General features: G+C 50.0%; 1 protein-coding gene across 6 annotated transcripts in view; it reads right to left on the reverse strand.

Moving 5' to 3' along the window:
* The window catches only part of LOC140725815 (TRAF2 and NCK-interacting protein kinase-like), a 194,972-nt gene that overhangs the window by 87,302 nt on the left and 93,012 nt on the right, over positions 1 to 14,658 (reverse strand). For 4 of the 6 annotated variants that reach the window (XM_073041797.1, XM_073041796.1, XM_073041795.1 and 1 more), the window contains 3 exons: positions 14,142 to 14,281; positions 9,818 to 9,912; positions 9,153 to 9,176 (listed from right to left, as the gene is read on the reverse strand). In XM_073041797.1, the coding sequence (XP_072897898.1) occupies positions 9,153 to 9,176; positions 9,818 to 9,912; positions 14,142 to 14,281 (259 nt within the window). The remainder of the gene's footprint in view (positions 1 to 9,152; positions 9,177 to 9,817; positions 9,913 to 14,141; positions 14,282 to 14,658) is intronic. The other 2 variants (XM_073041799.1, XM_073041798.1) reach the window with 1 other exon arrangement.

The raw sequence follows: 14,658 nt of genomic DNA on the forward strand, positions 1-14,658 counted from the left end.
GCCAAGATGGCCACTGACTGGTCCAGGTAGCAGGCAGCTGAGGACACTGGCTCACTTCTGGGGTTAGGTTCTTACTCAAGTGTCCTTTGAGAGGAAGCATGTGGTTACTATGGATACACAGGGGAATTGAGTGTTTTATAGATAGTGTTAAACCACTTCCTAATTTGAAATTGTTGCCAGTCTTGTAAATCTCTGAAGTTTGTATTTTAAGTTTCAATAAATTTCTGAGACCATAAGATATGGGAGCAGAATTAGCCCATTTGGCCCATCGAGTCTGCTCATGAGTGATCCATTTTTCTCTCAGCCCCAATCTTCTGCCTTCTCCCCATAACCCTGTATGCCCTGACCAATCAAGAATTCATCTATCTCTTCCTCTATTCTGAGGCTGTGTCCTCTGGTCTTAGACACTCCCACCATAGGAAACATCCTCTCTATCAAGGCCTTTCACCATTTGATAGGTTTTAATGAGGTCACCTCTCACCCTTCGGAATTCCAGTGAGCAGAGGCCCAGAGCCATCAAACACTCTTCATATTGTAGGGTAACGTAATTGTATATAATTCACCACCACCGACATTGAGCTGGGGGTTCACTTTAAGAGGCTGCCATGATGACGTAATTACATAAAAGGATTTTCAGCGCGCTGTTGTTGTGTAGGTTTTTGTGTTGAGGGTTTCATTATACATAAAATGCCTCATTTCATTTTCCTTGTGAAAGCCTACATTGGTGACCACGATGCTCTATGATGATCCTGAGTTATCGAACACATCGGCCAACACAGTCACTTTGAAATGCAGGACTTTTGGGAGCAAAACGTTGTCACTTGGTTTGTACAAGCCAAGGCCTAGTTTGCTCTGTGAGGAATCTCCACCGGCAACACTAAATTCTACCACGTGGTAGTGTCGCTCGGAAACTCCACGGCTGTGAGAGTGGTGAGTCTGCTGGAACACCTGCCTGAACACTATCGCTGAAAACTCACCTTTTACAGACCTTTGGATTAATGTAATCTGAGCACACTAGACAGGTGCTCTCTTTACCCGGTCCTGCCAATACTAGGCCTTCCGAGCTAATGGACCACATACTGTCTCTCCTGAGAAATCACCATCCATGTTTTATTTTTAAAGAATTCTTCACGCAGCAAATGCCTGATCCAGTTCACGTAGCCCTCCCTAATACACCCAGGACAGATTGCACCCGGGGCTTGCTAAAATGGCTGATAGTCTACACTCAGCTGAGCATAAGAACATAAGAAACGGGCAGGAGTCGGCCATCTGGCCCATCGAGCCTGCTCCGCCATTCAATAAGATCATGACTGATTTGGCCATGGACTCATCTCCACCTACCTGCCCTTTCCCTATAATTCTTAATTCCCCTACTATGCAAGAATTTATCTAACCTTTTATCTGTTTCTATAAAATGTCGTCTAATTCTTCTGAATTCCAGCGAGTACAGTCCCAGGCGACTCAATCTCTCCTCACAGTCTAACCCCCTCATCTCTGGAATCAACCTGGTGAACCTCCTCTGCATCACCTCCAAAGCCAGTATATCCGGTACATCATTGCTCCTCTCTCTACCTCAGTAAGCGTAGTCAGCAAACCCCCAACATGAGGACACCTATGACTGTGCAACAAATGACGCCGATCCTGTGGTTTCACCGTGCTCACTTTGGTACAAATGCTAGGAAGTGCAGCACCGCACGTGAGTTTACTCGACTGCTGGGTGAATTCCCAGACCTCACCAAGCCCACATTCTCCACCACAGTTCCAAAACGTAGGATGGAGCACCACATTCCCAGAAGCTCATGCCGTGTGGGTAGACTGGACCCAGAAAAGTTGATAACCACGAAGGCTCAGCTTGCCAATCGGAATTGTACGCCGGTCAAATAGCCCCTGGGTTTCACCCCTCCATGTGGTCCTGAACACGATGGTCGTTGCCACCCATATGATTACTGATGCCTTAACGAGGCCACCACTCCCCATTGTTACCCGGTCCCACACATTCAAGACTTTTCGGCACAGTTAGCCAGAAAGTTAATTTTTTCCAAAGTCGATCTAGTCAGGAGCTACCATCAGCTTACCTGTGCACTTGGAGGACTTTCTCAAAATAGCTGTGAAAACCCCATTTAGCCCCTGAAGAGTTTCTGTGCATGCCATTTGGACTGGGAAGCACAGCACAGACCTGTAGTCGTCCGCTGAGTTGGTATGCGGTCAGCCATTATGAGTGCCAGGTGATTTCGTTCCTGGTGCCACGCCTGCCTAGCGGGCCTCTCAGTAGCATTCCTCCCCTCCTCAGTAAACTCAATTCCTTCTCACCTACTCCTACCTCCCACCATGGCGTACAGCCCTCTTGGGTTCTCGTTGACCTACATCCTGCCTCGTTTGTTTTCATCTGCCATGATACACACCAACATCCCCTTAGGCCCCCCTTGCAAAGGTGTTTTGGAACAGGGAGAAAGAGGGATAAACCTGAACGTATTTCAGTAGATTGCCTTAAACTGGCTCACCAAGATTTGCGGTATCCCGCTGCCATGCCCCGGGCATCACAACGTGACCATAAGCGTGTCAACGCACCTCTGGACGAGACAGAGGCACCTGCAGTTCCTCCATGCATGGACCAACGAACCCAAGCCTGGTTCCAGGCAGGCTCACAATGCCGGTTTAGTGAATTCTGGGGGGGGGGGGGGGGACTTACGTAGGATAATGTAAATGTGTGAAGTAGGGTAAAGGTAATTGGGGGAAATGTACATAATTCACAAACACTGCCATTGAGTTGGGGGTTCACCGAGAGGCTGGTCTGACATGGATGGTGTTATTACATAAAAGGTTTTTTTTGCACACTTTAGTGGTGTAGGATCTGGAGTTCAAAAAAACGTGTTATGGCTATTGCTAAACATAAAATTCCTCACTTCACTTTATTTGTGAAAAGCTACAAAATGATTCCAGCCTTTCAATCCTGGAATGATTCTCGTGAACCTCCTTTGAACCCTCTGCGATGTCAGCACATCCGTTCTAAGATGAGGTGCTCAAGCCCACTCACAGTACTCTAAGCGAGGCCTCACCAGCGTTTATAAAGCCTCTGCATTACATCCCTGCTTTTATATTCTAAATGAATGCTAACATTGCATTTGCCTTCCTTACCACCTTTAGGAAATCCTGCACAAGGGCTCCCAAGTCCCTTTGTAACTCAGATTTTTAAATTTTTCTCCATTTAGAAAATAGCGTACACTTTTATTTCTTCTACCATGCACTCCCCAACACCATTTGCCACTTTTGTCCATTCTCCTAATCTGTCCATGTTCGTCTGCAGCCTCAAAACTGCTTCTCCCTCTACATATCTTCATTTTGTCCACAAGCTTGACCACAAAGCCATCAATTCTATCATACAAATCACTGACATATAACGCGAGAAGAAGTGGTCCATACACAGACCCCGTGGAACTCCAGTAGTCACCAGCAGCCAACCAGAAAAGGCTCCACTTTTTGCCTCCTGCCAATCAGCCACTACTTTACCACGCCTGTAACTTTCCTGTAATACCGTGGGCTCATAGCTTGTTAAGCAGCCTCATGTGTGGCACCTTGTCAAAGGCCTTCTGAAAATCCAAGTACACATCGTCAACCGATTGTTCTTTGTCTATCTTGCTTGTTACTTCTTCAAAGAATTCCAAACAGTTTGTCGGGCAAGATTAAGGAAACCATGTTGACTATGGTCTATTTTAACTTGTGCCTCCAGGTACACCAAAACCACATCCTTAACAATTGGCTCCAACATCTTCCCAACCATGAATGACAGACTAACCAGCCTATAATTTCCTTTCCTCTGCCTGTCACCTTTCTTGAAGAGTGGCGTGACATTTACAATTTTCCATTCCTCCCGAACCATGTCAGAATTTAATGAATCTTGAAAGATCATTACTAATGCCTCCACAGTCTTCAGCCAACTCTTCCTGGGATGTATACCATCTGGTCCAGGTGACCTTTTGGGCCCCTTATCTAACAAAAGATGTGCTGGCATTGGAGATAGTCCAGAGGTGATTCACGAGAATGATCCTTGTAATGAAAGGTTTAAGGTGGTTGATGGTTCTGGCCCTGTACTCACTGGAGTTTAGGGGAATAAGGGGAGATCTCATCAAAATCTATCAAATACTGAAAGGCCCGGACAGAATGAATGTGGAGAGGATGTCTCCTACAGTGCGGGAGTCCGGGACCAGAGGGCACAGCCTCAGAATAAAGAGACTCCTCTTTTGAACAGTCCCACTTGGTGGTGCAATAATATCAGCGCCGGACTCCGGAGCGAAGGTTCCCGAGTTCGAATCCAAGTCGGGTTGAGCGTCGAGCTAGCAACTCAGCCTCGTAAAAACAAGAGTAGCTTGCTACGGAAACACCGTCGTGACGGTGCCCCGATAACTCCACTGCCGAGTTAAGGGCTATTCTTCTTCCTTTAGAACAGGGATGAGGAGGAATTTCTTTAGCCTAAGGATGCTGAATATGTGTAATTCATTGCCACAGATGGCTGCGGAGGACAAGACATTGGGTACATTTAAAGCGGAGGTTGATAGGATCTTGGTTAGTCAGGGCTTCAAAGGTTACGGGGAAAAGGCAGGAAAGTGGGGTTATATCAGCCATGATGGAATGGTGGACTGGGCTCGATGGGCAGAAAGGTCTAATTCTGCTCCTGTGACTTTTCGTCTAACCAGTTGCTGCACTCCCACCAAGACTTATTTTGAAAGTCTGCTGTAAGAAGAGTTCTCTGGCCAGCACGGTGTGCACCAGCCCAGGCACAATCAGCCCCTAACCTCCACTGCCATTAACTCTCCCTACACACACTGACCAACGGCTGCAAACAGACACCCGGAGCCAGAGCCCATCACCTGCACAGTGACAGGTAACGGGAGCGCTGGCGGCCGGCGGAGGCTGGGAGGAGGGGCAGAGGGCGGAGTGTGGAACTTGCTCAATGCTCACACACCCTCACACCCACCCACACACGCTCACACTCACAAGCATCGACAACTGAAGTAGCCGCTGGCTCGAGAGAACAGCGATAGAGTGGCCAGCTTCACACCCAAAGCATGCAGAGGTTCAGAAGCAGAGTGAGGCAGTGTTAGTCTTACCATCTTTGCCTACATTAGCAACCGGCGGGTCAGCATGGGGGCAAGAGGGAGGGAATGGCGGAGAGAAGAAATCAAGTTGGAAAAAATGACTAAGACAGAAATTTGGCAAAAGAAAAGATTCTGCAGGCATTATTCTCTTAATCACCAGGGGTTACAGGTCTGATGGCAAATTAGCATTCATTTCAGGAGAAAGAGAATATAAATTCAAAGGTGTAATGCTGAGGCTTACGAAGGCATTGATCAGGCCTCACCTGGAGTATTGTGAGCAGTCTTGGGCCCCTTATCTAAGAAAGGATGTGCTGGCATTGGAGAGGGTCCAGAGGAGGTTCACGAGAACGATTCCAGGAATGAAAAGATTAATGTATGAGGAATGTTTGCTGGGACAGCTCGGGGCCTGTATTCACTGGAGTTTAAAGAATGGTGGGGGGGGGGGGGCGTGATCTCATTGAAACCTATTGGATATGCTTAAAGCAGACGTTGACAGATTCTTGAATTGTCAGGGTGTCAAAGGTTATGGGAGAATGGGGTTGAGAAGGAAAATAAATTAGCCAAGATGAAATTATGGGCATACTTGATGGCTCAAAGGGTCTAATTCTGCTCCTATGTTTTATGATCTAATCTCTGCCTTAAATGTACCCAGTGACAGCCTCAACGAATTCCAGAGATTCACCACCCTCCGTCTGGAGAGATTCCTCCTCATCTCTGTTCTAAAGAATGTCTTTCTATTCTGAGTCTGTCCTCTGGTCCTAGACACCCCCACTATAGGAAACATCCTCTCCACGTCCACTCTATCTGTGTCCTCTGGTCCTAGACTCCCCCACTATAGGAAACATCCTCTCCACATCCACTCTATCTGTGCCCTCTGTTCCTAGACTCCCCCACTATAGGAAACATCCTCTCCATGTCCGCTCTATCTGTGTCCTCTGGTCCTAGACTCCCCCACTATAGGAAACATCCTCTCCACATCCACTCTATCTGTGTCCTCTGGTCCTAGACTCCCCCACTATAGGAAACATCCTCTCCACATCCACTCTATCTGTGCCCTCTGGTCCTAGACTCCCCCACTATAGGAAACATCCTCTCCACATCCACTCTATCTGTGGCCTCTGGTCCCAGACTCCCCCACTATAGGGAACATCCTCTCCACATCCACTCTATCTGTGTCCTCTGGTCCTAGACTCCCCCACTATAGGAAACATCCTCTCCACATCCACTCTATCTGTGTCCTCTGGTCCCAGACTCCCCCACTATAGGAAACATCCTCTCCACATCCACTCTATCTGTGTCCTCTGGTCCTAGACTCCCCCACTACAGGAAACATCCTCTCCACATCCACTCTATCTGTGTCCTCTGTTCCTAGACTCCCCCACTATAGGAAACATCCTCTCCATGTCCGCTCTATCTGTGTCCTCTGGTCCTAGACTCCCCCACTATAGGAAACATCCTCTCCACATCCACTCTATCTGTGTCCTCTGGTCCCAGACTCCCCCACTATAGGAAACATCCTCTCCACATCCACTCTATCTGTGTCCTCTGGTCCTAGACTCCCCCACTATAGGAAACATCCTCTCCACATCCACTCTAGCTGTGTCCTCTGGTCCTAGACTCCCCCTCTATAGGAAACATCCTCTCCATGTCCACTCTATCTGTGTCCTCTGGTCCTAGACTCCCCCACTATAGGAAACATCCTCTCCACATCCACTCTATCTGTGTCCTCTGGTCCTAGACTCCCCCACTGTAGGAAACATCCTCTCCACGTCCACTCTATCTGTGTCCTCTGGTCCTAGACTCCACCACTATAGGAAACATCCTCTCCACATCCACTCTATCTGTGCCCTCTGGTCCTAGACTCCGCCACTGTAGGAAACATCCTCTCCACGTCCACTCTATCTGTGTCCTCTGGTCCCAGACTCCCCCACTACAGGAAACATCCTCTCCACATCCACTCTATCTGTGTCCTCTGTTCCTAGACTCCCCCACTATAGGAAACATCCTCTCCACATCCACTCTATCTGTGTCCTCTGGTCCTAGACTCCCCCACTATAGGAAACATCCTCTCCACATCCACTCTATCTGTGTCCTCTGTTCCTAGACTCCCCCACTATAGGAAACATCCTCTCCACATCCACTCTATCTGTGTCCTCTGGTCCCAGACTCCCTCACTATAGGAAACATCCTCTCCACATCCACTCTATCTGTGTCCTCTGGTCCCAGACTCCCTCACTATAGGAAACATCCTCTCCACATCCACTCTATCTGTGTCCTCTGGTCCTAGACTCCCCCCACTATAGGAAACATCCTCTCCACATCCACTCTATCTGTGTCCTCTGGTCCCAGACTCCCTCACTATAGGAAACATCCTCTCCACATCCACTCTATCTGTGTCCTCTGGTCCTAGACTCCCCCCACTATAGGAAACATCCTCTCCACATCCACTCTATCTAGGCTTTTTAATATTTGACAGGTTTCAATGAGATTCCCACTCCCCCACCCATTTCTTCTAAACACCAGCAAATACACAGCCCAGCTGCCAATGGTGTCTAACTCCCAAATAAATAGATGCAAAAAATCCTTTTCGGATTGCCCCCGTCTCTTTTGTCTCCACGCATGGATTGCCATTCTGATCTTTCAGAGGACCAATTTTGTCCCATGCAATCCTTTTGCTCTTAAATCTGTAGGATCCCTTCAGCTTGTCTGGTAGGGCAAACTTGTGCCTTCTTTCAGCCCTCCTGATTCCTTTATCAAGTGCTCTCCTGCATCTCTTGTACTGCATAAGCACCTCATTTGTTCCTGCTTGCATATACCTGCTGTGCACCTCCTTTTCTTTCATAACCAGGGCCTCATTATCCATTGAAAACCAAAGTTCCCTAGACTTGTTGAAAGCCTCCAACTTACCAAGAAGACTTTTGCCAGAAAACAGCCTGTCCCAATCCACACTTGCCAGTTCTGATGATCAAAACTGGCCTTTCTCCAGTTTACGATCTCAACCCTAGAACCAGGCCTACCTTTCTCCATAATTACCTCGAAACTAATGGCATTACTGTGTATGTGTTGCTTTGGATTTCTAGCACCTGCCAGAATCTTTAGTGTTTATGCCTCTTCTGAAAGGTGCGTTATCTGTATGCAGGAGTGTTCCTGGTGAGGGGTTTGTGATAGGGTTATCTGTATTCACTGCCCATCCAGTCTATTCTAGCCCACAGAGGAATCCCATTACCCTACTGGTTTTCTCTATGATCCACATTCCCACTAACTCCCTCTGGATTCTACCCCTCACCCACACGAGACCTGCGGCTTCTCAACCCGCTGTTATCAGACTCTTGAATGGACGTGTCACACAATAAAGCTGAACCGTTAACCTCACAGTCTACCTCGTCGTGGCCCTTTCACCTTATTGTTTACCTGTACTACACCCTCTCCATAACTCTAACATGTTTAACAACACCAGTGAGCCAGATTCAATTCCTGCTGCTCTCTGTGAAGAGTTTGCAAGTTCTCCCCGTGACTGCATGGATTTCCTCCGGGTGCTCCAGTTCCAAAGACTTACGCGCTAGGGTTAGTGAGTCATGGGCAAGCTTTGTGGGCACTGGAAGTGTGGTGACTCTCGTCAGCTGCCCCCAGCACATCCTCGGACAGTGTTGGCTGCTGATGTAAACGGCACGTTTCACTGTGTGCTTTGATGTACGTGTTACAAGTACAGCTAACCTCTAAAAAAAAAATCTCACTCCCGACAGGGAACTAAGGGGCCAAAGACTTGTTCCCCATACACCTGGGACAACTGGAGAGACTGCCCCAGGACGGAGGACTCTGGACTCTGGCAATCTGCTGTCAGTGGCCAATACCCCAGTAGGGGTGATAGGCTTCAGAAGAACGAAGAAGTTGATTGGGCCAATGGGAAGTGGGACAAGGTCACATGACAAGAGGTCCTTCAACTCATCCAGCCAATCAGAATGATTCAAACCTCTTCGTTTCACAGCAAAGAACCAACAGAAAGCTGAGACTGCGGCCGACACACGTTCCAGCCGGTTGCCTGTGAAGGCTGGTACTAACCTCATCTATGGCTTTCTTATAGCTCTGGGAGGGACAGGAGGTTAGTCCGTGGTCGAGATGAAAGAGAGGTAGAGAGAGAGGTTGAAGAGAAAAAATTAGAGATGTTAGTTGTGGAAGACAAACCCGGTGTTATTTAAAAAAATTAAAAAGTGAAAGCACACAGATAGTTTTCAAAGCAATACGAACAAACAGAATGGCTGCATCGCCCACTGCCTCCCCCTGCTGTTCACACTGTGTAACTGCCTCCATGGTTCCATCAGCGAGGTAGGTAGGGGCTCGGGAGGGAAGAGGGTGAGGGGAGGGAGGGGTAAGGTGGGAGGGGGGAGGGGAGTTTGCCTGTAACACCCTCCATCTGTTGCAAAGTCTGTCTATTGTCACAGTTCCTCTGTCACCTCCCCCACTTGTCATCCCAGTCTACCGCTGCCTAGTTTGCCCGTTGCTTCAGGCTGCTTATTGACTGTTGGCCTCCTCCAGCAGCAGCTCTAGTTTGCCTGCTGTCCCAGACCACCTGCTGCCCCAGTCTGCCTATTGCCCCAATTTGCCTGTTGTCCCAATTCGCCTATTGCCTCAATTCACTTGCTCTCCAACTCCCCCTGTTGCCCCAGCCTGCCAGTAACTCCCCTTTGCCCATCACACTGTGCACCTGTAGTCTGGGTGGGACTTACCGCTGGTCTCCCAGGCCTCGTTAGCTCCCGGCCCTCCTCTGGCCTCCGTGAGCCCTCGAGGGATGGGAGGGGGGATCCTTCAGCCTTGCCGGTCCCTGTGAAGACAATGAAGAGCGCAGCAGTTTTAATGGCCAGCTAAACCCGCCCGGCAATGAGATCCTGCATTCATACAGCACCCCTGGCTTGGCCAAGCGTCCCGAAGGCAAGCAGGGATCATGGATGTTGGAGATTCCCACAGGCACAGGACACCGTGTCGAGTTTATGTCCGGGCGGGGACGGGAGAGTCACTTCACGACCATGTGACCTACTGCTCGGACACCCGTCTGGAGGCATGGTTGAAGGTGGAAAGTTTTAGGGAGGGTATCTCTCAACTGGGGTACCAGACGGGTAAAGGAGCAGCCACTAAGAGCAGTGCAGCAGAAACCGAGGAGTGTGCTGGGGAGGGGGAAGGCAGAGAGGGAAGATAAGGGAATGTGGAGAGGCGGAGCGAAGGGAGTGATTGAAGGGTGGACGGAAGGTCCGAGTTAGAGAAGCATGAGGGGCTCTTGAAGAGATGGAGCGCTGCAGAGGTAAGGGAGGCCGACAACAGGGTAGATGGAGAGGAGGGAGCACAGTTTAAGCAAGAGGATCCCTCAACTGGAACTATTCCAGGGGGCAGTTGGGTGAAGAAGGAGGTGGGAATAGGGACACAGGTAGCAGATCGAACCTCTTTTGCAGCGGAATTGACTACAGGAGTCACAAACACAAGAGATGCTGCAGATGTGGGAAATCCAGAGTAATATACGCAAAGAGCTGGAGGAACTTAGCAGGTTGGGCAGCACTGATGAAGTTGATGTCTCTGGGCGAGACCGAGGCCAAGACCTCTCATCAGGAAATGGCACTGTAGCTGGGTCAGTACTGCAAGCAAATCGGGTCAGCCCACAGAGGAAGGATGTGGAGCTCTGGAGGGGGTGTAGAGGAGATTCCCCAGGATGCGGAGCTGGGTGTAGAGGAGATTCCCCAGAATGCGGAGCTGGGTGTAGAGGAGATTCCGCAGGATGCTGCCTGGATTAGAGAGCATGAGCTGTAAGGGAAGATTTGACTGTTTTCTCCAGAGTGGAAGCTGTGGAAAGACCTGATCAAGGTCTGTAAGATTTTGGGAGGCGTAATCAGGTTAGCTTAGGTCTGTTATAAACAGGGGAAGTGGGGATAAGCTCCTTCTGTCTATTGAAAGCTCCCAACGACGCCAGAATAAAAAGGTGGAGGGAGGGGGAGGAGGACAAGGTAGAAGATGACAGGTGAGCCAGGTGGGTAGGGAAGGGGGTAATGAAACATAAGGATGGGAGGTGAGAGGTGGAGAAGGTACAGGACTGAAGAAGGAATCTGACAGGACAAGTGAGAAAGGGGAGGAGGAGAGGCATCAGGCCCCAACTTCTTATTCTGGCGTCCTCACCCTTCCTCTTCAGTCCTGATGAAGGATCTCGGCCTGAAACATCGATAGTTTATCATTTCCACAGATGCTGCCTGACTGCTGAGTTCCTCCAGCATTTTGAATGTTTCTCTGGATCTCCAGCACCTGTGGAATCTCTTGTGTTTGTGAGAGTATTAGAAAGCAGCGTATGCAGGGAATGGAGGGTTATGGATGGTGTGCAGGCCGAAGGGTTGGCATCAGAGATGGTAGGCCGAAGGAGCAGAGGACAGGCACTTGAAAGGAGAGATTTAAACATGGGGAAGAGAACAGTGGACGGCTGTGCGGCCAGTCGACTGACCGTGCCCGGGAGGGAGTATAACCATCAGGGACACCCAGTGTGGGCTGGATGATGCGTGGCAAGGGAGGTTTTCTAAATGGGAAGAAAATTCAAAAAACCGAGGTGCAAAGGCACTAGGGAGTCCTCATGCAGAATTCCTTAAAGATTAATTTCCAGGCCGAGTCAGTGGTGAGGAAGGCAAATACAATGTTGGCATTCATTTCAAGAGGACTAGATTATAAAAAACAAGGAATGTAATGCTGAGGTTTTAGAAGGCATTGGAGTATTGTAAGCAGTCTTGGGCCCCTTGTGTAAGGGAAGATGTGCTGGAATTGGAGAGGGTCCAGAGGAGATTCACAAGAATGATTATTGGAATGAAAGGGTTAACATGTGAGGATAGTTTGATGTGTCCAGGCCCGTACTCACTGGAGTTTAGAGAATGGGGAGAGGGGGCGTGGGATTCTCATTGAAAGGCCATGGACTGGAGTTTAGAGAATGGGGAGAGGGGCGTGGGATTCTCATTGAAAGGCCAGGGACTGGAGTTTAGAGAATGGGGAGAGGGGGCGTGGGATTCTCATTGAAAGGCCATGGACTGGAGTTTAGGGAATGGGGAGAGGGGGCGTGGGATTCTCATTGAAAGGCCATGGACTGGAGTTTAGAGAATGGGGAGGGGGAGTGGGATTCTCATTGAATGGCCATGGACTTGAGTTTAGAGAATGGGGAGAGGGGGCGTGGGATTCTCATTGAAAGGCCATGGACTGGAGTTTAGAGAATGGGGAGAGGGGGCATGGGATTCTCATTGAAAGGCCATGGACTGGAGTTTAGGGAATGGGGAGAGGGGGCGTGGTATTCTCATTGAAAGGCCATGGACTGGAGTTTAGAGAATGGGGAGGGGGAGTGGGATTCTCATTGAATGGCCATGGACTGGAGTTTAGAGAATGGGGAGAGGGGGCGTGGGATTCTCATTGAAAGGCCATGGACTGGAGTTTAGGGAATGGGGAGAGGGGGCGTGGGATTCTCATTGAAAGGCCATGGACTGGAGTTTAGAGAAAGGGGAGAGGGGCGTGGGATTCTCATTGAAAGGCCATGGACTGGAGTTTAGAGAATGGGGAGAGGAGGCGTGGGATTCTCATTGAAAGGCCATGGACTGGAGTTTAGAGAATGGGGAGAGGGCGTGGGATTCTCATTGAAAGGCCATGGACTGGAGTTTAGAGAATGGGGAGAGGGCGTGGGATTCTCATTGAAAGGCCATGGACTGGAGTTTAGAGAATGGGGAGAGGGGGCGTGGGATTCTCATTGAAAGGCCATGGACTGGAGTTTAGAGAATGGGGAGAGGGGCGTGGGATTCTCATTGAATGGCCATGGACTGGAGTTTAGAGAATGGGGAGAGGGGGCGTGGGATTCTCATTGAAAGGCCATGGACTGGAGTTTAGAGAATGGGGAGAGGGGGCGTGGGATTCTCATTGAAATGCCATGGACTGGAGTTTAGAGAATGGGGAGAGGGGGCGTGGGATTCTCATTGAAAGGCCATGGACTGGAGTTTAGAGAATGGGGAGAGGGGGCTTGGGATTCTCATTGAAAGGCCATGGACTGGAGTTTAGAGAATGGGGAGAGGGGGCGTGGGATTCTCATTGAAAGGCCATGGACTGGAGTTTAGAGAATGGGGAGAGGGGGCGTGGGATTCTCATTGAAAGGCCATGGACTGGAGTTTAGAGAATGGGGAGAGGGGGCGTGGGATTCTCATTGAAAGGCCATGGACTGGAGTTTAGAGAATGGGGAGAGGGAGTGGGATTCTCATTGAAAGGCCATGGACTGGAGTTTAGAGAATGGGGAGAGGGGGCGTGGGATTCTCATTGAAAGGCCATGGACTGGAGTTTAGAGAATGGGGAGAGGGGGCGTGGGATTCTCATTGAAAGGCCATGGACTGGAGTTTAGAGAATGGGGAGGGGGGCGTGCGATTCTCATTGAAAGGCCATGGACTGGAGTTTAGAGAATGGGGAGAGGGGGCGTGGGATTCTCATTGAAAGGCCATGGACTGGAGTTTAGAGAATGGGGAGGGGGGGTGTGGGATTCTCATTGAATGGCCATGGACTGGAGTTTAGAGAATGGGGAGGGGGGCGTGGGATTCTCATTGAAAGGCCATGGACTGGAGTTTATAGAATGGGGAGAGGGGGCGTGGGATTCTCATTGAAAGGCCATGGACTGGAGTTTAGAGAATGGGGTGGGGGGGCGTGGGATTCTCATTGAAAGGCCATGGACTGGAGTTGCTGAGGCATCTACATCAGACTTCAAGGTGAGTTGTCCCAGGTTCGAATCCGGCCAGCTCCTCGCATGCTTTCCAACCATGCAGGAGTGAGTATCGTGCTTGCAACTTGCTTTTGTAAAAAACAGACAAATGCTACAGAAAAGGCAAGGTTTTCGCCCAGTGCACGGAGAGGAACTAACTATCAACCAAGATGGAATGATGGTGTAGACTCGACGGGCTGACTCCTGTTTGCACAACATCAAACACCAGCCTCAGTATCCCCTCCTCTACAGGCCGGCACACGTTCCACGCCCTGCGCCGGTGCTGGGGAGAGGGGGCGGGTGTCTCTCACCTGGGACCTGGTTGCGTTCGTTGGAGCCAGGCTGGGAGCCGCTCTGGGAGCTGGGAGTGCTGGAGCTCGAGGAGCTGCCACTGCTGGTCCGGTGCAGAGGGGCGTCCAGGGCGATCTCTGTCTTCCGCAGGTCAGGGTTACTGTGGGGACAGGAGAGGCGCAGTGTCACAGAGGGCAGACACATACGCAGACTCACAGAGGGCAGACACATACGCAGCTCACACAGATACACAAACACACAAGCACACATGCAGTCTCTTCCCCCCCCCAAACACATACACACACACTCACACACACGCACGCGCGCCCACACACACACACACACACACACACACACACACACACACACACACACACACACACACACACACACACACACACACACACACACACACACACACACACGTACATTCTCTATGACACACACATCCCATTCACGGCTGAGGCTTCAGGCAGGGAACACACTGAATAGGCAGCTTGACCAAAGCTCGGGCTGTGGACTGGACACTGGACTCCA

Source organism: Hemitrygon akajei, chromosome 3 (assembly GCF_048418815.1).
Source record: "Hemitrygon akajei chromosome 3, sHemAka1.3, whole genome shotgun sequence".
NCBI classification, from domain to species: Eukaryota; Metazoa; Chordata; class Chondrichthyes; order Myliobatiformes; family Dasyatidae; genus Hemitrygon; species Hemitrygon akajei.